Raw genomic sequence first — 24,488 nt, 5'->3', positions numbered from 1 at the left:
TAGTTTATACAAGTTTATTTGGAATACCTTGTCATGCTTGGAATACAATTAATAATTAAATTAATAGTTATGCAGTGTAAAATAGAAAAGAAATAATATAACATGGAACTTTATTTTTTACAAAAAGACATCCCAAGCCTATATTCTTCTAATAGTTTATATCTTATTTCTGCTGCATTCACTTTTGAGTAGTCAATTTGTTCATGTTTGTATTCTTTGAACTGTTTTAAACAAGATCCTACAAACTTTAAGAAAAGAAATGCTAAATTGAAAATCCACATGTCCTTAAAAAGTTAGAACTTTGGCTGGATTGTGTTCAGGATGTTTTTTTGACATAAAAAAAGATTCTAAAACTGGGGTTAAAATAGTCCATTTCCAATGTTTCCTCAAATATTAAGTGAACTACAAAATATATTACAAAACATACATAGAAGACCACACCTTACCATAAAATTATATTTTATTATAATGAAGATGAAGAACTTAGTGTGAGATAAACAAATCAATCGCTTGCTTCAATTTCTAGATTTTAAACTTGGTTTATTAATTACTTATTTGGATATAGAAGACGAGAGATCAGCAATCATTTTCTCTCTTGCCTGGATATAAATAGAACTCTATGAGACAGTGTATGCTCCAGCACATCTGGATCCATTTTTGGAATTTTCGGTTCAGCAAAAAACCAGACATTACTTCCTGCACCACTAAGTGCCTGAACCATCAATCTTAGTTAGATAATCTTAGTGAGGTTATTAATGACATCCTATATTTAGGTGTATTATTAATTTACTTCAAAGTTAAGAGTTTTAAGTCAGGTCTCATTTTACATATACAACAATACATATGTTAACCAATTAGGACATTGAGTTCATTGCAATTAAATTATTTTGAAAATTAGTTTAAAGTTTATAATATTTTATAAACAGGGCAAAATAAACCTTTCCACGATCATGCCACAAGTTTTACACAATACCTCTATTCAATTTTTCAAGCCATTAAGATCATTTTTGTTTACTTGTAAAGAAAAAAATTCCTAAAAGTCAAAAAAATGTTTTATTTAGCTCTTATTAAAACAATAAGTATTGATATTTCCCAATTCATTTGGATTAACTAAATATTGGTCTTGTTCCAAAGAAATGAAAAACTGTTAATATTTCAAGTGAAAATTATGGAAGTGCAACAATCCTTTAGTGCTGCTTCTTGGAAAAATATGATATATGCTTTCTTTACCAAAGAAATATAAATTAATTTATTTTTCTGCAGGAAATTCCTTGTAATTGTAGAAAATGCCCACCTTTAAAGACCCACAGTGTAAGACCTGATTCCATAATAATTTTTAGAGGCATTCTAACAAATTGGTCTCCTGCTCATAAACATCTGCGCATCAAGAAAAAGCTTTCAATTACTTCTTTATATTGTCATATTTTATCAGCAGAGAATACAACTAATGATAATCCAAGAAATGTTAGATGCAGTTGATGAGTACTTTAACTCACTAATTTAGCTAAGACTAATGTATCCTTATTTTTGAAAGGGGTTCTTTACAATGTCTTGGGGGGTGTTGTGTGTCTAAACCTTACATGCAGCTACCAACATATGCCCAATGGAGGACAAAGTGGGACATTACAAATAGTAGTAAGACACTATTAATTTACATTGCCTTTAATGCAGCAACTCAGGCTGGTTTTCCACAAAGGGGAGCACTCCGCTAACATAGTATGCAATTCCAAGAGACAGCAAAGCAATGACAACAAGCAAAAGCAGCACTCGCCAAAATCCCAGGTCCTCTACGAATTCTTGCCAGGTTGTTCGGAAGCTGGACAGAACACCTTCCCCTTGCTGCAGGTTGGGGTTGAGGAGAGAATGGCTTTCCATGGCACTGTGAAAATAGAAATAAAATGATCCCTGAAGACAGAATTCAGACACCAAACATTAATCCTGATCTACTTATGCCAGAAACAGAGGAAGAAGATAATAGGGCTACCATTAAAATTAGGAAACCTAGGCTTAATCAAGCCTCTTTTCACTTTAGATGGCAACTGTGTTTTGTCAGCATTATAAATGTTTCAATGCTATTTCCAGCAGTAAAGCATGTTAAATGTTGTACCTTGATGAAGGTATCTTTTCTTTTATGTACACTGAGAGCATATGCACCAAGACAAATTCCTTGTGTGTCCAATCACGCTTGGCCAATAAAAAATTCAATTCAATTCAATTCAATTCAATTCAATTCAATTCAATTCTATTCTATTCTATTCTATTCTATTCTATTCTATTCTATTCTATTCTATTATACAGGAATTCAGTTTATTTAACTAGAAATACATCATGTAATTTTTATAAAACTGTTTCATGCCCCAAACCCCAAACATATACCCACTTTTATTGCCCTATCACAGTGATGGCTAACCTTTTCTGGACCAAATGCCCAAAGCGCACACAAATCCACAAAATGCAATACGTGCATGTCCCCACGCAGCCTCCACATACACCCTGCCCCTCCACGCATGTGCGTGCACCCTGCATGTTCCCCACCCCTCGCATGCACCCTGCCCCCACACATGCACGCACACCCTGCATGCCCCCGACCCCCTGCATGTGCCCCACCCGCATCCATGCACGGCAGAGACCCAAAGACCAGCTGGCCAGCGGGAGGCGTGCATGCATGGCAGAGCTGAACTGGGGTGACGGCTCATGTGGCCACAGAGAGGGCTCTGCGTACCACCTCTGGCACGCATGCCATAGGTTCACCACCACTGCTCTATCACATAGACCAGTGTTTCTCAACCTTAGCAACTTTAAAATAGCTGCATGTTAACTCCCAGAATTCCCCAGCTGGCTTACATACTTTTTAGGCCTCTTATGAAGAACATAACTAATCTATTTTAAAAGTTTCTGGGCTGTTTGTACAACCAAAGTAACTGCAAAACAGAAAAAAGCCAGTGCTATAGTTCCAAATTCATTAAAAATAATTCCAAAATGAAGAAACATCCCAATTCTTAATATTCATAATGCATAAAAAGGAAAGGGGGGAAGGGTCTTCGGGTCTATTTAAAAGAAAACAGAAATATATGTGAACAAAACATGTACGCATTTCTATAAAGGAGAAGCCACCACTGAACAGGCCATATCTAGTATTGCTGACCATATAATTATATCTGCCACACTCCAAGATTGACCATAGGGCTTTGACAGCTCCCTATATGAATATAGAGGTCATCCATCAAATAATCCAATTCCATACACTTTAGGCTTTAATGGTCAAAACCGGCTCTTTGAACTGGTTGTGGAAGGCAGACATCATTTAATATAATATTGGATTGACATGTTAGGAATGCTAAGCTACCGCAAGCATCTGGATAGCTACAATTTGCAAAGCGAGACACTTCCAAACATTTAAAAAAATTAAATCCATATGGAACGTATTATAATTCTCTAGCCTGAATGTTTCCAAGGCACAGCAACTAAAGTAAAATCTTTCATCCGTAGATCGACTCACAACTGCTATGCCGCCCGAGACTGAGAAAAGGTAGTCTTATTACTGTAGCTTTCCCAAAAGCATCAAGTCCAAGCTTATCCCCAAGATACAAATTTGGGTCTTCTGAGGAAGTGGAACTCCATTCAAGTTAGTGGTATGCCATCAAACAGTTAATCAATTTGTCTTATTTGGACTCAGTTTCAATTAATTCATCTTCCTCTATTCTAAAACTTGTCTCCAAACATTTGTAATCTTTGGCAAAAACAAGAATTGTATATATTAATTGCCTTCATTGCTTTTCTTCAGCAATAGCACCTAGAAGTTAAATAGTTCAGGGGCAAAATATGCCATCCCCCAAATCCTGAACTAACACTAAGTTATCTGTACTAAGTTTCTCCCAGCAGAAAGGATCCCAACGAAGGCTATTAGTGCTCTTATCCACAGTGTTATTAGTCCTGATCCAGTGAGATCAACATTGCAATAATTGATATCAAAGGCTGCTGCAAATTGCCCATCAGGACAGGCAAAGTTATCTCTAACAAAGCTATCCTGGTCCTAAGCTAAAAGCTAGGGAAGGTCTTTTCCAATAATCAATAATTTCCAAAATTATATGGATTGAATTCTCTCCAGATCTTTCCTAAGAATAGACTGCCCAAATTTGATTAGTTCTCCACCAGGACATATCTCTGCATTTCCAAGATCAACAAGCAATAACAAGCTCTTTCCTCAATAAAACATTAACAACTTTTAAAGGTACAGATAACAACTGCTTCAACACTGGAGGTTTTTAAGAAGATATTGGACAATCATTTGTCTGAAATGGTATAGGGTTTTCTGCTTGAGCAGGGGGTTGGACTAGAAGACCTCCAAGGTCCCTTCCAATTTTCTTACTTCTGGCAGGAGTTACTGCCTCTTGATAATTCTGTATTTGAATGGGAATTATCTGCCCAGGCCTGGTTTTGCTAAGAATAAAAACATAAAAGAACCCCAGGATGACCAAATGATGGTGGTCATTCTGGGGTTCTTTTATGTTTTTACTCTTTATTCTGTATGTTTTTATCTTTGTTGTTATTTATATCTGATATATTTATATTGTAATATGGTTTTAATTGTTATTAATTGTTATTTTGGGTGTATGCTAGCAAGTCACTTTTTGTGAGATATATACTGTGTGTGTGTGTGTGTGCGCACGTGTATAAGTGCAGGAATATATTTATTGCTTGTTAAACAATTTGGTAGAATGCTACTTTTATTTAAATAATATTTTATTTTTAAAAAAATTAAAAGGACACCTGAACATTAGGGAAGGATCCCCTAAAATTAACTGAGGTTGCAGCAATGGGTCTGCAGCAGAGCATAATAAATTCTACTCCCACCTCCAGTGTGAAAGCCCACCGACTGGGTGACCTTGGGCTAGTCACTCCCTCTCATCCCAACTCTTCTCATAGGACTATTGTTGTGGGGAAAATAGGAGGAGGAAGAATATCAAGTATGTCCATTGCCCTGAGTTATTTGTAAAAAATAATAAAAGGCAGGATTTAAAAAAAAAACTTGGAAAGAGTTATCACAAGAGATAATATGCATAAAGTACATGCCATTTCCCAAACTTTTTACTTTAGTTTTTAATACAGTATTTTCTTCCCTAGAAAGCTGTTTGTAACTGCAAAAACCAATTGTCTCATTCTTATGAGAACAGAAATAAGGAGGGAGCTTTTTAATATAAAATAAAGAAGTATCCATTGGTGCATGACAAAAAAATTAAGACTCAGACAATTAATCTATAACCACTATAGAGGTTAAATGAAGGTATAATGTAATCTAAGCGGAAAGGTTATGTGGCTGTTGAAAACAAAGTGGGCTCTTTTTTTTTTTTAAAGGAAAACTGAGTTGCAGAAACTACTTGTATTATTGTTGCAACCAAAGTGACCTCCAAATACTAAAATGGTAATAGGACTGGAATATCAGCTATTTTGAAGACATATGGAAATGGCCCAAAAATTTCTGATAGTCTTTCTGCTGGTTAAAAAAAAACCCTTTTTTAAATGTTACCAACATAGAGATTGTTTTTTAGTTGCAGACCTCTCCAAGGATATGTACAAAAGCAGAAAACATTTTCAGAGTTGAAATATAACTATCTTCATAGGAAATAAAGAATAATAGCTGGGCACACAGCTTCAACAGCTATTATTTGAATTATAGAAATAAAGCCACTTAATTTGATGGCAACAGGAGGAAGAAAAAAATAGGGAGAAAAAAAGTATTAGGCAAAAATGGCCTCCTGTAAGAATTTATTTTTATATTACAACTTCAATGAAGCATACAAATTTGTCTGATTTTTAGATATAAGAACTGCTGACTGGCAAGGTTCTATACAAAAAGTTACTTAAAATATTTTAACCTGATTTATAGGGAAATTGGAAACCATTATTGTTTAATTTCTTCAGCAGAATAAGGTATTTTTCCACTGGTAAATTACATAGTAAATCTAAGCTTATTACAGACAATTTTTAAAAAAAATCACACTTCATTAGGTAAAGTTTTCCCCTCTTCAGTCATATCTGATTCTAGGACACAGGTATCAACCTTGCAGTGTCACGTTGCTGTCATGTAATGTATCACAATTTTTTCCCTTCACGGAGCTGGGGTGGGCATGGCCTGCACGTGACGATCCGGCCCGCAGGCTGCTAGTTTGACACCCCTGCTCTAGAGGATGGTGCTCATCTCCATTTATTACCCGAGGGAACTAGAATTGTCTGAAGAAATTTTTCATGGTGATGTGGCCAGCAGGACTATAAGCCAAGGAATAAAGACTCTTTTATCTTTCCCACTGAAGTGATACCTTTTTATCTACTCACATGTGCGTGCTTTTGAACTGCTTAAGTGGGCAGGAGCTAGGGCAGGTAATGGGAGCTTGCCTTTCATGGTACATGTTATTAGCACTAGCACCAGCATTAGCACTTAGGCTTATATATCGCTTCACAGTGTTTTATAGCCCTCTCTAAGTGGTTTACGGAGTCAACATATTGCCCCCAACAAACTGGGTCATTTTACTGACCTCAGAAGGATGGAAGGCTGAGTCAATATTCAGCCGTTGAGACTCGAACTACTGGCAATCGCCCATCAGCAAAATTAGCCTGCAATGCTGCATTCTAACCACCGCACCACCACTTCCAACCAAACATTCAATTAGAATTACAACCACAATTGGGACCAGAATTTCAGTTGTTGAATAAAGTGATTGTTGAGATGTCACGTGACTGCTTCGCTCAACAACTGCAATCCCCGCACTCCTAATTGCGGTATTTATGGGTCGTTGAACGGACAGAAATCCAGGTAAAGAATGCAGGATGATTCAAGGGGGTGAGAGAGTCCTTGGGTCTCCCACTGCGAGTTGGAGGAGGTGCTGTGAACAAATCTCTCTGCCGCTCAAGGGCTGAAACTCCTGCTTGGATTTTGGCAGGAAGAATTTTCAGCTTCAGAGCTCAGAGACTTGTCTATAACACCCCTTAGGTGTCCCTTACCTTACCCCACTGTCTCTCTGCTCTTCCTGAATTCTGGCATTTCTGCAGGATTTTCAGTCCCTCAGAAGAGACACAAGTCTTTGTGCTCTGAAGCTGAAAATCCTTTGTGGCTGAAAACCCTGTTTGGTTTTTGGCAAGGGTCTTTTTAGCCAGCCCCCAGGCAACAGCAGCTTGTAACCTTCTCTGCTGGCTTCCCTATTGGCTTTCTGGGGAAGCCAGCAGGGAAGAAAGCAAAGGGCAATCACATGACCGTGGGGCACTTGGCAACCAGTCATAAGTTCAAATAGATTGCCAAGTGTCCAGATCACAATCTTGTGATCACAGAGTCTACCACAGCTCTAAATTTGGGCACAGGACCCGTCTCTTCATTCAGCACCGTTGTACTTTCAAATATCATTGAATGACTGGTCATAAGTTGAAGACTACTTGTGTCAGAAAAAGAAATTACATTCAGTTTCTAATTGAAAAAGGATTACGAAAAAAACTTAAGGAAAAAAAAGCACATCAATATTTCTCTGTTGCTATTACAGAATAAAAGAAACTGCTTGTGTTTTATTGAAATGGCTAAGAAATCTACTTAAAAATACTGTCTCATTCCACAAAGCAACATAACATTTCTTGTAATGAACTGCCAAATAGGGAAAGAAAAAAGCTTAATAAAAATGTACATATGTATGTATTTATCTGTTACATTTACATCCCTTGGAATCAACTCCCAAACTGGAATTGTATATAAGTACAAATGCTGACTGGTTAAGTCACACAGAAAGAAATACATTCACAAAGACAGTAGTTTTATCATAGTTAATTCTTAATGCAAAAAAAAAAAAAAGAATTCATCCAAACCAATGTTGATTTATCATCTGCCTGAATATTTTATTTGGCAGTAGAACGCTTAGTATACTACAAGGGTGGGCAGTCTACAGGCTGTGGTTCCTAGGTCTCTGCATGCAGCCCTACAGAATTTCAACAGCAAAATACTCAAGAAACAGTCACACAATTTCCTTCTATTTCCAGTGGCAAAGAAAATGAATTAATTTAAATTTTGATATAGGCTTAACCCTCCTAAAAAAACCCCAATTCTGAAAATCGGGGGGGGGGGAACCTTGAAAATGTTGATCCTACCCACGAACATTTTCTGTCTTTTATTTCTCTAGGCCTTGGCCACCCAAGAATTCAGACAGAAAATAAGAGGTGACCTTCCAGGCAAAAAGAAAAATTGTTTCATAATAGGACAATACTAAATTCTAAAATACTGAAAATACAGACTTGTAAACTTGAGCAAGGTTCCCAACTTCCCAAAATAACAGTACTGAAAGAGAAAAGAAACTGAAAACAATCTTGCCTTGTTTTCACCCTGTCCTATCTTTTTCAGAATGAAGATCCAAACATATGTACATACGTATGTTCCAACTTGTTTTGTATAAATATGAATCATTAAGATAGATAGATCTACATATGTTCAAAGCAAGGGAGGTGGGGTTGGGAGCATTCAGTCAAAGTGCCAGAAGCAACAGCTCTTTTCTTTGCTATCTATCTAATAATGCTTAAGTACATAACATGTAGCTGTCAGAAAGCTGTAAGTACAACTTCTACCTACTCCTCAAGATCTCATAATGTATTTGCAAAGGCATAGCTTTCTTTAAAATAGCACAGTGTTTTTATGAGCCATGTGATGTACTGTGAAACCCATATCTTTTCTATGAAAAAACTAGCCCACAAGTTGTATTTGAGCTAGACCACTTCAGAAAGCAGACTGGAGCTCAGTGGCTTCTCTATTCAAACAATCTACAAAGAGAAAATCATCTCAAGGAGAAAGAAAAACTAGAACCTTCTCTCCAGCGTTGAGTTTTCTATGCATAAGTACTTCTTAATTGTACAAAGGACTGTCAAGTCATATTTCAAGTCAAAGACAATGACTTACTCCAAATATGCAATTTGAGCTGACTCCTGAAGTTCATTGGCCATGTGACAGTCCAACTTCTTTAGAACTCTTTCCAATGAAGAGTCTAAACATCTCCAACTATAAAATTTGGGAGAAAAATGTCACATAATAAGCCCTGACCTTTTCCACTATGCAGAATAAGCTCCACATAAGACAATTTTTCCAATGATGGAAAATAGAATCAAAACAATGGGGGAGGGAGGGCAAACCTTTCACTTTCAGCTGTCTGCATTGTTTCCAGCTTTGAGTGTGCTCCTCTGTTGAATCCTTTCACTTCTTGCTCTTCCAAAGATTCAAGCAATCGAATCACATCTTTATTTACTCCTCTTCGTTTTGCCAGGACAAGAGGTGTAGCACCTTGATGATTGCTATGTGAAATGGAAAAAGAAAAAAAAATGGTACTAGAATGGTTTCTATCTAAAAAACATATACATATCAATTTTACGGGGAAAAATCATTTATCTTAGTTTATTGGAAACCATACCTCATTATTTTTCATCCACAACTCTGAAAGTGCTTCAAGTAATAGGGCCATAATTGCAGACAGCAGCATATTAATAATCTGATTGAATTTGCATTAAATTACATTACACTTGAAGTCAAGCACTTTGATCTAACAGTTACTCTGACTTTGCTTCCTGTGTTACAAGGATGTTATATTCTTCTGGATTTTAAAACAAAAGGTAATTTAATTAGAGTCATTTGAAAAGAAAGCTGTTGATAAACTGCTCCCACAAAATGATAGAAGTTGCTTGCTTTCAATGAAAAGCTGAACATCTCTAGTAATAATACAAATATGTAAATAAATCTAGCTGTTGTATTAAGGGGAATTAATTAACTAGAGGTAGAAATACCTGAATTTTACATATGTTTCAACTGCATCAGATTTAAAAGTCACGAGTTTGTGTAAAATGATTAGATTTTGTAAGAGATTATTACATTATAGTATCAGGTAATCTCTACCCAGAAAGACAACAATATTTGGAATGATATAATTTCCTTCTGAAATCTCTTAATTCTTTGTACATGAACAGGTCAAAAAAGAGCTTGTGAAACTGAAATTAGAACTTTATTTTCTCTGTATTATGGTTTAAGAATTCAAAAACGGCAGATATTTGGAAGATATTGCCTTACTTATTTGATCCCGCCTTAATTATTTTTACAAATAACTCAAAGCAGTCAACATATTCAACACACCCTATTTTCCTCACAACAACCTTGTGAGATAAGTTCGGTTGAGAAAGAATGACTGGCCCAAAGTCAACCAGCTGGCTTTCATCGCTAAGGCCGGAATTGAACTCAGTCTCCCAGTTTCTAGCCTGGTGCCTTAACCACGACACCAAACTACTGGTAGCTCTTTTTACCGGAAACCTCAGAGTTGACATTATAAATAGCTATTTCTTTAAAAAAAAAAAGCCTACAGGTGTTCCAAAACTATAATTTATTTTAACATGATCACTGAATTATAATTTACCAAATAGCTCTATGTTTACAATCCTTATTAGAGTTATTAGCATAACCTCCATTCTTGTCCACTGAAGCATGAAAAAGCCAATTTTCTAATGTTACAGTTTCTACAGGGAAGCCACTTTGACAGCCTACTAAGGGTCCGTCTATTATTGCAGTTTTAAAGTCAGCCTCCTGCCATTATAGACTGTCTTTACTTAGCGACCATATCTGGGACACAACTACTTCAGCTTTCCTTTGCTTTACAACCTACAAAGGTCATATATACAAGGATTGGTTGTAAATGCCAACAGCACTTAGACTTATATACCACTTCATAGTGCTTTACAGCCCTCTCTAAGCAATTTACAGAGTCAGCCTATTGACCCCAACAATCTGGGTTCTCATTTTACCCACCATTCTCAGCAACTGTTTGAATTTGCCCTGGCACTGAACCAATCCGTTCTTGGAGCGCCAGTCATTGCAGGGTCTCTGTGGTCACGATCCAGGTGCTCAGCACCCGGCTTGCAATTACAACACTGCAACTTCCTGCAGTCAGATGGTCGCCATTTGCAAGCTTCTTTGTTGGCTTCCAACAAACAAACTCAATGAGGAAGCCAGCAGGAGGTTGCAAATGGCAACCAGGTGATGTTGACACTCTTAACTGAGGACTACCTGTACTGTAGTGAAAAAAAAGTAAGATGTGTAGTTGGCTTTTTTAATTTTACTACTTATTGAAGCATTTTTGTTCTTTTGAATTTGAGATAACAGAAAGAAAAGGGGGAAATAAAAGCAACTTTTAGGAAACCACTATTCAGAGCTAAATTGGTTGGGTTTATTTATACTTAAATAAACTAGGCCATCGGTTTATTTTAAATTCAAGTGTAAAATCACATTCAAGCTTTAACATTTGTGCTTTCCACTTTCTTCACTAGTTTTTTTGCTATTTAGATAGCAAAAACAAGACAGTCCCACCAGGAATTTATTTTTATTTTTTTCATATGGTGTTAACAGTTGCAGGCATTGATTCTTCTTTGAAACTTCTGTTCCATTATCAAGAAGGAGTCATTCCCAAGTTAATTATGACAACCACTGCAAAGTTCAAATAAGTATATGCTAACCTCATAAGTTGCCCTTCTTTTGACACAATTTAGTCATCACCTCCAAACAAAATACTGTAACTCAAATATAAAAATAAAGAACAGAGGCTTAGCATCAATCATTTAAGAACAATGGTTAAGTTTCAAATCACTAGGATACATGAACAGAGTTCAAAGAACAAACAATTCTGGGATTATTGTTAATTGTGTTTGTCAAACAGCTATTTATCCAGTACACTAAGTGCTTTTGTCTGGACAACTGGCATATGACAGATGCTAGGAGCCTGGTAGAGTGAATATACAACATTTCAGAGAAAGATTGATTCATAAATTCTGAGAGCTGATTGGGTGAGGACTGAAAAATAATGAAACAGAAAGGACGACTTGAACCAGTTCTGTTTACATTGGAATAAATATACATATATTTCAAGTTATTAAAAGAGGCCAATTATTTTGAGATATCTCTATGTCAGGGGTTGACATCAGAATCAGAACAATGCCATGTACGCACTCGGTCTGGAGGAACCAACGCAAGTGCCCTCAAAATGTTGCCGGGCTGCAACATCAATCCTCATCACTATTGGCCATGCTGGATAAAACTGAAAAGATTAAATATTTGGCAGCTCTACTGTAATTGTAGCAGTGCTGGAAATGGTCACTACCTGCTGTTTTTTTTCATAGCTCCAGTGCAACATGATATAAAGTCATTTTTATGCAGAATGTTTGTGACAAGAAAACGCTATCAAGAATAGTTACAAATCATTTCTAGGCTGACAGTATCCCCCTGACCTGAAAGAATCATAATGGTAAGTGCTACCCCCATAAAAAAAATACAACAGAAAACCCATCATATGTCTTTTTGTCTTTCTATTCATAATAAAAGTAGCATGTACAGTGGGTCAAAGATGCTTTTGTCAACAGCTCCCACAATCCTGATTTTTTGACGAATAAAGATTAAGAAAGCTGAAATATATTCTCAGGAACTATTCAAAGTGTTAATAGATAAGACTGATTTTTAGGCATACGGTAGAGAGAGAACCTTACCAAATATCTATCTTGAGTCCATTAGAGACGAGGAATTGAATGGTATCAACATGTCCACAGAGGTGAAGAGCTGTGTTACCTTGGTAATCTGTGGCCAAAAGATCACCCCCAAATTTGTGCAACAACTGAGCAATATCAACGTTTCCTCGAGCTGCTGCTAAGTGAAGACCTGTTCGGCCACGGTTGTCCCGGATATTTGGGTCAAAGCCACTCTCCAATAGCCTTTTTGAATAGTTAAAATCTCCATCAATGCAAGCTTGTAGCAGAGGCACATTTGTTTGGGAAGAATCATTTACAAACACGTAAGACATGACTGAATGGGAAATATAGCCAACCTGCAGCTGAAAATGAAATGGAAGAAATTGTGAGCCGTTGTAATTAAGAATACCGCCAGAATTTTAAAAAATTCTTTTTTTAAAAAAATAAAAAAAGCTATTGTTTAAGGGCAAGATCCAGAAGTTGAATAGTATACATATGATGCTCCACACTATTCTCAGAACAGAAAATATTTTTGTACTGTTGATGGGGTTACGTTTGTGATTCATTTTTTAGAAGTTAGTTTTGGCCACTACAATGATAGTTGCAAGGCATTCTCCACAATATTGTACTTTGATCCCCAGACTTGCCCTATAAATAATATACAGATTTCTGGGCGGAAAAAGAGAGAAGGAATATACTTTTCTTAAATTGTCAAAAAACATTAGCCTATGTACAGTGCTCAAAATTTTATGAACCCTTTTGAATGCTCATTATTTCTGCATAACGCTTTTATCATTTTTCTCAATAAATAAACAATTTAATCAATTTGTTTCATTGGGGTTTCTTTATATAATTTTAGGAATTGTGTGAAGAACAGATCACACCCAAGGTCATATCTATGAAGAAAAACTAAAAATTCAAAAAGGTTCACAAACTTTTAAGCACCATTGTTACCAGGCTGCCTCAAAGTAACTTAATGATAATACAGATCAGAAATTCTTGTATTTGCTATTAATAACACCAATCTTAATGGGAATAATTTCTCAGGGAACTGCTTCTTATTTACATCAGAAATTCAGGCAGTGGAGTTGACTAGCAATTGCTAAAAAAATAATCGCCTTGGCATGCGCCTCATCAGACTTGCCAAAACAACTGCTGTTGCATTTTCCATTGAACATTTTTTATTTACACAAAAAATTTCATTCAACTAAAATAGCTAATGAGCTGTCAGGAAAACAAAAGCAAAAATCTTAAGATTTGATTTATACATCCTCTTTCGTTTTCAAAAGGAGCTTATGTGACAATCTGCAGAAACTGACAACAGCTGTGATTGGCAGGATGCATTTATGATCACTCTTAAGCAAACAGCAGCGGAGAAAGATACCACTTAAAGTAAAAGGAAACCTAGCACTATAGTGTGATAAGCACACCCACCGTCTGAGTTTATGAGCTTTACAATACAGTTCCCAAGATTTCTTGGAGATTTTGTGCTATTATTGGATAGCTGTTAGCCTTTCGGCATCATCAGGGTGAAGCCTGCATATTATCTTTCACTCCTATGAGGGGTAATAAACGGTGGTCAGAGTATTTATTTAGTTGTCGCTTAGCAGAGAGCCCAGGCTCATGCTGAGAATGCTGACTGAGGTCAATATGCTCCTTCTCTTTCCTGAAGAGAATTTGTTTCCAGTCGTGGCTGGATATAAAAGCTTTGTTTTTATCCTTGCCTAGCAAAAGCTGAAGCCAAGATATGCCCTGCCTATGTTTTCTGCTATTTGGAGAAGTGCTGGAGGATGAAGGAGAACCAGGAGGGAATCTGGTTACTATAATTTATGGCTTGGTTTGGAAATGATGCCAAAAACTGCAAAATCCTACCAGGATTTTTAACTATATATGTTAATTGTTCTGTTTTTCTAGGTCAGTCAGATAAAAGGGGAAAGCTTTAACACCTTAGTCTAGGGAAGCTTTAAAATATGGCTCTTCAACTAGGAGAAACAGTTGCAATTTGTAGAAAAGTTGCCATTGATATAACAATTAAAAATATTTGGGGACCCTGATCCATTAAGTGAATATCATTTCTCTACTCAAAACTTTTCTGTCTGCCCTGAAGCAAAGAAATGACTTTTCTTAACATTAGAACAAAGGGATTAAACACTGCTCCAGCTTTTTAAAATTTCAGAGAGCACCGCATTTTGTATCTTGTACCAACATAAAAAAGCAGTCCCTTTGAGTTAGCTACTTTGCATAGGATATTAAATTAAGAAGAATAGTGAGTACAATTTTCATTTTTGCTATTTGTATTTGGAAACAATTCCTTATCTAATTTGTTTTAACAGCTTTAACAGAAATTAAGTAGCACTCACAGCACCTGAGAAGTTTTATAGAGCTTGAGCTCCCTCTAGAGGCCTTTATTGCTGCAACGTCAATTCCATCTACTAATATAATATGAGAGAACAATAAAAAGGTGGCAAAGACTGCCTTAATTTCCAATTTCCACTAGGGAATTTTGGTGAACTGTAGAGTTAGATAATATCTCAGTGGAAGCAACTTGGGCTTCTTTTATCATCCTCATCAATATATTGAAAAATTCACCCCAGTTTTTTTAGCCACTGTAAACTCAAACTGTAAACTCAAATGATCCGATGGGTCGGACACGACTTCGCAGCTAACAACAACAAACTCAAATGCTTCTATTATCTATTATATCTATTATACATACAGCCACTCTTTCAGAGCTCACAAATCCACACTGGTTGCAAAAAAAATTGTTAATTACTTTAAAACCACCACTTTAAAACTATCGTCAAGTATGAACATCTTTATCAAGTTTGGTACAGGTAGCAGTAAAAATGTTAAAATCTTGCCTTCAGCAGGTGCAAAATATGGTCAAAAACTGTTAAATCTGCTCTGACCCACTTTACGGTCCAGTGCACATCTATAACAGAAAAGAAAAACCTTGTTAAAGATATTCAGTTTTCTGATACTATTACAATGTACTAAATTAACAAAAAAACCAAGCAACTTTTCCATACGCTTCAACGGGGTTGTTTGTAGCAGTATGTAACCAATCAACTAAAAACATCAGTTTTCACTTTACTTATGTAAAATCTGCATAAGCAATACTGTGAAGCTTACATACAGTGCAATATTCCACTTGTAATAAGGAATTAATCATTAAGTTTGACATGGGTAGCTATAATCAATTTGCTAAATAAATAAATAAAATGGAGGAGCTCAAATTAGCCTAAAATCAAATCAATTTCCGATTCACCTTTCTCATCATACAAAGCTTTCAAATGCTTCAATGCAGTAGCATATGGATGGATCTCGATTCCTTCTATTTTCTATAACTTTGCTGTAATTTCTCTATTCTTTCTACTCTGTTTTTGCTAACCTTTCCTCAAAATGTGAAGCAGCGAGAAAGAGCTCCTGTAGGTAATTTGCAGCTCAAAACCAAACGAAACAATAATTTACATAGGACTAGACTAACAAGGAGACAAGGAAAATTGTTTGTTAAGCCAATCCTGTCCTAGTCTTGTAAAGGCCTAGTCTTGTAAAGGCCAGGCCACTTCTTTGGAAGCTGGAGGTCAGATCGGATAAACTGCTAACCGACAGGTCACAGGTTGTCTTGTATATTTATTATTATTTTATTGGACTCAAAATTATTCCCCTACATTTCCCCATTACACTTATGTGATATGCGATCTTGGTTTCTAGCTATTACAATGGGGGTGTTTGTCTAGGTGACATTTTATGTTCGTAAACTTCAAATGCACAATTTTGCATGATGGTAACAGTTGTTTTATTTGTTTACTTTCTTTCAATATCTATATGCTGCCTGCTGTCCAATGCTATAGGTGGCTTACAATAAACAATTTAACTCTCTCCTTCAAATACATATAAAAATTAAATGCATATAAATAAGTCATATGTGTTGCAGTTCCCACCTGCATATTATATAAAACACCCTCCCTCTGTGCAAGATGGAAGAAAAAATATTTTTCAAGTTTCCTAAAGCACACGAAGGGTGAAGCAAACTGAAGCGCTAAGACAAGGCAATTCCAAAAATGGGGGCAGCGGTAGAAAAAATACACCTCCACGTTCCCATAAAATAACAATCGCACAGGGATGGGACTTGGGAGAACTGACCCAATGAGATCTGGTTGGACAGTTAGGTAAATGCCAGAGAAGAGGTATTCTCTCAGATAACCAGGATCAGAGTCACGTAGGGCCTTAAAGGTGATAAGCAGCACCTTGAATCATACCAGAAAACTCACTGGTATTAACAAAACTTCCAAAGCAAAGAGGTCTTGATCTGCCCAAAGGGATGAGATCTCCAGATCCTGGAAATTCTCCATACCCTGGGTCAGCAGTTCCACTGCATCACTTGTTTAGCACTGAGATACATTGCTGAATGTCATCCGCATACATTGATGGCATTAGACTGTTTACTGACAAATTACCTCTCCGAGCAATTTTATGTAGAAATAAAATAAGGATCAAAAATAAGTGGGGAGTGGACCCTATCCACTTCCTCAGGTCTCACAGGCTGAAAATAATCCCATATTATATCACAAGAGAAAACCAATCCATGGATACTCTCTAACTAGAGTCTAACTCCAATCAAATGTAAGCGGCTTTGTCCACTAAACATCATGAAAATTTCTCACAGCGCTCTTCAGATAATCCTGATTACTATTTGCTAAAAGGAAAAGGGTTGCCTTAAATAGGGCTACTGGGTGGCATTCAGTCAATATAATAAGCAAATAAAAAAAATGTAACCTAAATCCCCATTATGTAGGCTTGAGCGTGAATTCATACCAATCAGCTCAAGACAAATCTTTGTCCAGCAGTACTGTAATCATTTTCTCTGCCACTTCACTTCCTAGAACAGATCAGCACATTCCAATGCAATCCAGTCCAAAGCCTTGGATATCCTATTATTCCAAACCAGAAATTCAGCCAAATTTCCTGCCAAGAGATCTCTGAAAACCCATAAAATCTATTAGAAACTTGGGATAGGCCAATCTACAAGGTTCCCCTTATTGTGGAGTAGGGAGATATGCCAAATTCCATAGCAATCAGAATAATCTGTCCACAACAAGCAGATTACAATATGCAATCCCAATCTTCTTTCTTTCAGATTACATCTTGTCTTCAACAAAACACAAATCTAGTGTGTGGAACCAATTTATTGTGAGCTCAATGTATATGAAAATCACATATACATTGAGCTCACAATAAGTTGGTCTGGTCCATGATTGTCATGGCTGCTGTGAACTGAGTTGCTTCAAGGCGAATCATGTAGAAGTCCTCCAGGACTAATAAGAGGGGAAACACCATTGCTATTTAGACAATCAGGTTGAACAGTCTTGGCAGGGCTGCCATAGAGGATTTACTTACTTATTAGATTTATATGCCACCCATCTTACTGTCTGAGGCAGGCAATAAACTAGAACACCCAACTTGACCAACCATATAAATAAGACCTCAAATCAGGCTATTTCCGGTCTAGCGTCTCTAGAAAGCAACAGAATCTTGCGGTTGCCAACAACTAGGCTCCTCTTCCCCTGCTCACCAGAACCTGAGTAGGCAAATTTCCACGAGAACATCCCTACTTCTCCCCCTGAAGCCTCAGTAATACATTAATATTAACTGTGTAATTCTAAAATAGTTTAAATAACAATGATTAAAAAGAAAAGTAGAATTAGCTGTCTTGCCTGATGTTTTATAAAAAGCTCTAATACGAAAGATTTCTGGTGTATGTTTAGTATTTATTTTGTGAATCCATTTTACTTTTACTAAATTCTCTTTCTACTGTGCATCACATTGCTCCCTCCCAGAATTCAAAAAGATCACACGTATTCATTTTGAAAAGAATAGGTTTCTACATATTTCAACATAACATTGTATTGTTATTATAACATGTAGTTCCCAATGAATGAAGGGATTGCTACTGAAAAATGGAAGATGTTAGGGTGGATATAGAAGATATATTGCAAAACATCCTAATGAATATCATATGTTCACAATAAATATTCCTCTGATGAGTTTATGGTCAATAAAATAATTATTTGCCTCTTTTACTATGTTAGCACACTATATTTAAATATAACCCTAACTCAACCAATATGGTTGCCAGGGAAAGTGCAAATAGAGTAAAATTACTACCTCTAAATATTCTAGATTATTTCATAGTTTTGAACATTGAGTTTTGCCATTTCTACCAGCATATCTTGAATACATGGAGCTTTATATTGCTAGAGTGATATTTATGATTGTATAACTCAGTGTTGTGGAAGTCACATAATTTAGAGTTAAACAAGAGAAAAGTAGTGATTAACAAAATAACTTCTGGTTTCCAGATTTCCAGTTTTACCAGGGGAAAATTTTGGGAAATCGATGGAGGTTGTCAAGATTGGGAAATACTGAACTGGAACTTGGATTCAATTGTTGTAAATCGAAACCCAATACTGGTATCCACAGTAAAAGTAGGAAAATATACAAGCTGTCTTTAGTTTCTATATTCTTGTGTTTGAATGAGCAGTTATTTAAAGTATAATTAAACATAACAGCAGTAAAATAAGAGTTGAAACAGACAGGAAAAAATACACGAAAACATACAAAACATTTTGTAAACACACACACACACCCGAGAATACTTTTTTGAATGAATGAACAAAAATAAATAATTTTAGAATGCTGGAGAAATTTCTCATCAACAGGGTCTTCATGATGGCAATATTATTATGTATTTGAATCTACCGATGGTCCAACTCCAGTTGATATTATTTACAAGATCGCCTAACAATAATAATAACAACAGCAACAACAATAAAAATAATAATTATTATTAATAATATTAATAATAAGGGGCGTGCATAAGTGCACAAAAGTGCCTACCGTTCTTGTCCTATTGTTTCCTTTCAATATATGTTCCTATATATAACATTGTGACAAAATAAAATAAAAACAAAAACAAAAACAAAGGTCACTTTGAAGGGGGGGAAGGATTTTTATAAACAAGCTTGCCAAACTACAACGCCCAGCAGCCTCAGCCAGCTTGGGCGTAGGTGGTGGAGGTTGGGATTTGTAGTCCGGCATTGCTTGAAAGGTCAGAAGCTCCCATTCAGTTCAATGTAACCACCAGTACTAAACCTGGTTCGAGATATATACACACATACATATATATATACATGTATGTACATATCTTTTAACACCATTTTATTTATATATATGCCACCCATATATATAAATATATATAAATATATATAAATAAAATGGTGTTAAAAGAGCGAGTGAACCGAGCACATTTCTGAAACGAATTCTTAGCATCTCCAACCTACAAGCAGGATCTTTTTTTTTTTAAGCACGACCCTCGTTTGTCAGAAAAGTATCCAGGCAGCCTCGCAGGCTGTGAAACCAAATGGCGGCTGATTTTTTTCTACCTGGCGTTCCCATGCCTTGCTAAACCACCAGCACCGGCTCCCTCTCCAAGAACTCCCTCTTCCCCGTCCGCCTCCTCAGAGCAAACCCGCATCTAACCGGGCAAACTCGTGTCGCCCAACTTCGTGTCCCCAAACCAGGCAAAGGCTTTCTTGGGTCGGCTTTTTTCCCCCGAAGGCGATTCCGCGGCGCCTCTCCCCCGCTTCCTCCTCAGGGCCCCGGTCGCCTCAGCGGGCGGAGAGAATCGCTCCCGAAAAACCAGGCCCCGCTTAGAGCCAAGCGAGACGCGGCTAGCCTTCCCGCAGTTCCCCACCCTGCACTTCCGGTTCCCGGTCGCAGCTCTTTGCCTCTTGAGCGTCAATGGCGGTGACAGCGTGGAAACTGGGCGGAAGGCAGGGATTCGTGCGGGGAAAGGGAATTGGGTGGTTTGCGTGGCTTGGGAAAGGAAACTATCACGGGCCTAGAGCAGGGGGTCTCCAACTTTGGCAACTTTAAGCCTGGCGGACTTCAACTCCCAGAATTGCAAAGCTTTGCTGGCTGGGGAATTCTGGGAGTTGAAGTCTGCCAGGCTTAAAATTGCCAAGGTTGGGGACCCCTGGTAGAGGTTTCATGGTAGGGACATTGATTGATGTGCCACCAAGTCGGTGTTGACACTTTGTGTGCCGGCAAGCCGGTTTCGACTCTTATAGCGAGCACACATGCAGTAGATAAGGTTGTCTCCGTGATGGTCCCTAAGGGGACTCATCTCCACAGGGAGTCCATCCATCGTGCCGCTGATCATCATCCTGTTTTCTTTCTTTCCCCGTTTTCCCCTGCATTACATCCTCCCTCGCCCCCATCCCCAAATAGCTGGGTCTTTACAGAAGGGGCTTGAAGTAGGATCGTTTGAGCCTGGTCATTGCTGGCGTATCAATTGAGAACTCTGGATTGTTTGTGTAAGTGAAAAATAAATAAATAAATAGAGCCTTGATGAATGAAGGATCCCACCCACTCCAAAAAAAAAAAAAAAAAAAAAGAGGTATGGAATTGACTACTTTTGGTCCAGATTTGTTTTTATTTTGCTTTTTTTTTTTTGCATGTTTGAAAAATTATAAATTAAAATTTTACATTTTTAATTTTTTAAAAAAAATTATAATTATAAAAATTATAAATTCTTGATGAGGATATCTTTTCTTTTATGTACACTGAGAGCGTATGCACCAAGACAAATTCCTTGTGTGTCCAATCGCACTTGGCCAATAAAGAATTCTATTCTATTCTAAAGAGCAGTCAGGCTTGATCTCCTCTAGGACTGACCGGTTTGATCGCCTTGCAGTCCAAGAGACTCACAGGAGTCTTCTCCAGCACCAGAGTTCAAAGGCCTCAATTCTTTGGTGCTCCGCCTTTCTTATGGTCCAACATTAACAGCCATCTATTACAACTGGGAAAACCATAGCCTTGACTATACGCATTTTTGTTGGCAGGGTGATTCTATTCTATTCTATTCTATTCTATTCTATTCTATTCTATTCTATTCTATTCTATTCTATTCTATTCTATTCAGAGGCCCCAAAAAAAGCAGTTTATTTCTCAGCCACTTTGCTTCCCCCCGCCCCCACCCCCCATGCTGCCAAGTCTTGGGCATTTAATAGCAAAGGCTTGCTGGAGCTTCGTCAAGGGACCTTTGCTGTGTCTCCCAAGACTCAAACCCCGCAGCCCCTTTGAGCTTCTGCGTAGCTCTATCCAGGCAGTGAAGAGGCGATGCCGCTGGCGCCACCGGCAGGCCAGCTGATACCAGAGCCGCCGCTTCCTTGTTAAACCTAACGGGTTTAAAGCAAGAAATTGCTGCCGTTAGATGGCAGAGAAGCCACGAGACCTGTGGCATTTTAAATAAGACTTCCGATGCTGTAAAACTCAACTCCAACATGGAGGGTATACTATATAAATTCACCTGAACATACATCTTGCCTCCTGGGTGTTCTCCAAGGAAGAAGCTCTTGAGAAAGAGTCTGATTTTAAAGTATCGACCGTTGCCCCCTTGGCATGGGTGCCCCTTTCCCGTGGGAACATCTCTATTGCATGCATCCATCTGCATACAAGTGGCAATTTGGCGTGTTGCATTTTTATCTGCGATGAGGTGACATTACAGCTTTTGCTAGATGCAATCATGAACAGGGTAGGACTTACGCAGTGTGCAGAATCATGCATTACCAAAGCATAATGAGATTTATTGGATTTGGATTGTGCATGAGCTCATCTATCGTGGTTTATTCATTAGAAATATGGCTAATATTTTTATTTTATTTTATTTTTTATTTATTTATTTTCATCAAGCATGTATTTTATGACAAATACAAGTGCTTACACAAGCATAATTATAAATACATGTAAACGACACAAATAAAATCTTAGGACGGGGACGGTAGGCACGCTGGTGCGCTTATGTACTCCCCTTACAGACCTCTTAGAAATGGGGTGAGGTCTACAGTAGACAGTCTAAGGTTAAAGTTTTGGAGATTTGGGGAAGAAATCACAGAGTCAGGTAGTGCATTCCAGGCATTGACAGCTCTATAAGCTTGCATCTCTTATGTGCTCTTGTATTGTTTTGGTTGAAGCTGGAGTATTCATTGGCTGGTAGGACATTGTAGCAGATGATTTTATGTACTATGCTTAGGTCAGACAGAAGACGGCGAAGTTCTAAATTGTCTGAGTCCAAAATTTCAAGTCTGGTGGCATAAGGTATTTTGTTGCGAGCAGAGGAGTGGAGGACTCTTCTTGTGAAATATATCTGGACTCATTCAATTGTATTGATAAAGCAGTAATTTAGCACCGAGGAACCCAATGTTTGTGTGCCAGAAGCCACATTTGGAGAATATAGCACCATCGATCAGGAGACCAACAAAGCCTTCACTGCAGCCAGAGGCTTCTGGTCTTGAGGGTGGCTGAGGTATAGCTAGAAAGGGAAGGTGGTAATGAAATAAATAGAGGCTCTGTCCATCAGCAGGGAACTGTCTGAGAGCAAACAAGAATGGGAACAAATTTGGTATAGTGGGAGAAGCCATCAAAAGGAAGATTTGAGTTGGAAAATCAGCCTGGATAAAAATCCCATTAATGCATCTCTATGGAACTAGGGCAGTGATGACTAACCTTTTCTGGATCGAGTGCCCAAAGCATGTTCGTGCGTGTGCAAATGCACGCACATGCGCCCGAACCCCAAAATGCAATGCATGCAGCTCCCATGCATGCGCCCTGCCCCCACTCATGCGTGCGCAGCCCCGTATGCTCCCCATGTCTCTTGCCCCAGGCATCCAAGTGCAGCCCCCTGCATATATCCCACCCCCTGCACATGCGCACGTACCCCTGCCTGCACCCCTCCCCCACGCACATGCACAGGAGACCTGAAGACCAGCTGGCCAGTGGGAAGTACATGCACATGTGGAGCGCAGCTGAGGCAACAGCTCACGTGCTCACAGAGGATGCTGTGTGCTACCTCTGGCACGCGTACCATAGGTTTGCCATCACGGGACTAAGGTTATCAGATACCTGGCAAAGGGAGGACTGTCTTCTTTTTGTCCTCTGTCCAGCAAATGTAGACTTGAAATAAAATATTTCTCTGCATTTTTGAATCTTTTGGAGGTGGGGGGCAGCTGTGATGTTTTCACAATAATCGTCATTTTGTTCTATACATGGAGTTCTATATAGTGTGACCTTGTAAATGGTCTGCTTCTTTCCCATGTCTGCTGACGGTCTTGAAATCTGAGATTTATGTTGCTATATTTATTTCTGGATTCCAGCAGTGAGCTTCATTCTAGCCCTTCAAATCTATGATCACTGTAGTTTGTGGATCAATGACTCGTCCTACAAGTCTACAGTGAAAAAGCAAATCTTGTCTCTATATTACCTTAGCATATGTTCTTGAAAATAAAGAGTGTTTTGGAAAAATACTGAAAAGCGTCAGAAAAACTAGTCTTTCTGATGTTGAAAAAATGTCATATACTGTACACGTAGACCTAACTACATTTTTGGAAAACGTCTACTGAGATACTCAGCCATCCATGTCATAGTTGTCTCAAAGGTGCTTTTTCAAGAGGCAACTGAACTTTCTGGTTTTTCTTTGAAGACGTTTCGCTTCTCATCCAAGAACTTGTTCAGCTTCTGAAGAGCTGAAGAAGCTTCTTGATTGAGAAGCGAAACGTCTTTAAAGAAAAACCAGAAAGGCCAGTTGCCTCTTGAAAAAGTACATTTTTGGCAGTGTTTTTGCCGTATTTTTTGCAGTGAATGCCAAGCGTATCCTTCTTTTCTCCCTATTTGTCCTCCTTTCCAATTGTCTGCGGCTCGTTCGGAACCAGGCTGTGAAAGTGGTGGGTGAGCATGTTTGCGCAGCTCCATTTGTGCGAGTGGTGGGCATGTACACTTGTGCACGAAGCTCCATTTGCGTGAGCAGCGGATGTGTGCGCCCACTGCTTGTGCAAATGAAATTGTGTGCACCTGCCATTCACACAGAACCATTCCCTCTTTCCACCCCCACTCGCTGGTCCACCAAGTCAGAAAGG

At 38.0% G+C, this 24,488-nt stretch overlaps 1 protein-coding gene across 4 annotated transcripts; it reads right to left on the bottom strand.

Moving 5' to 3' along the window:
- On the bottom strand, window positions 1-20,273 carry ANKRD46 (ankyrin repeat domain 46). 4 transcript variants are annotated; one of them, XM_058176170.1, is made up of 7 exons: window positions 20,056-20,271; window positions 19,414-19,449; window positions 15,375-15,445; window positions 12,535-12,875; window positions 9,154-9,312; window positions 8,924-9,022; window positions 1-1,879 (listed from the first exon to the last, which is right to left on the bottom strand). In XM_058176170.1, the coding sequence occupies exons 4-7, from the start codon at window positions 12,843-12,845 to the stop codon at window positions 1,663-1,665; spliced, it is 786 nt and encodes a 261-aa protein (XP_058032153.1). In that variant the 5' UTR covers window positions 12,846-12,875; window positions 15,375-15,445; window positions 19,414-19,449; window positions 20,056-20,271; the 3' UTR covers window positions 1-1,662. The 4 variants fall into 4 exon arrangements, with proteins under 4 accessions (XP_058032153.1, XP_058032151.1, XP_058032154.1 ...); XM_058176168.1 differs by lacking the exon at window positions 19,414-19,449 and having other exon boundaries at window positions 19,959-20,271; XM_058176171.1 differs by lacking the exon at window positions 19,414-19,449.
- Window positions 20,274-24,488: the final 4,215 nt, after the last annotated feature.

This window comes from Ahaetulla prasina, chromosome 3 (genome assembly GCF_028640845.1).
Source record: "Ahaetulla prasina isolate Xishuangbanna chromosome 3, ASM2864084v1, whole genome shotgun sequence".
NCBI classification, from domain to species: domain Eukaryota; kingdom Metazoa; phylum Chordata; class Lepidosauria; order Squamata; family Colubridae; genus Ahaetulla; species Ahaetulla prasina.
Note: the sequence above shows the minus strand (reverse complement) of the source record. Positions and strands in the feature narration are given on the sequence as shown.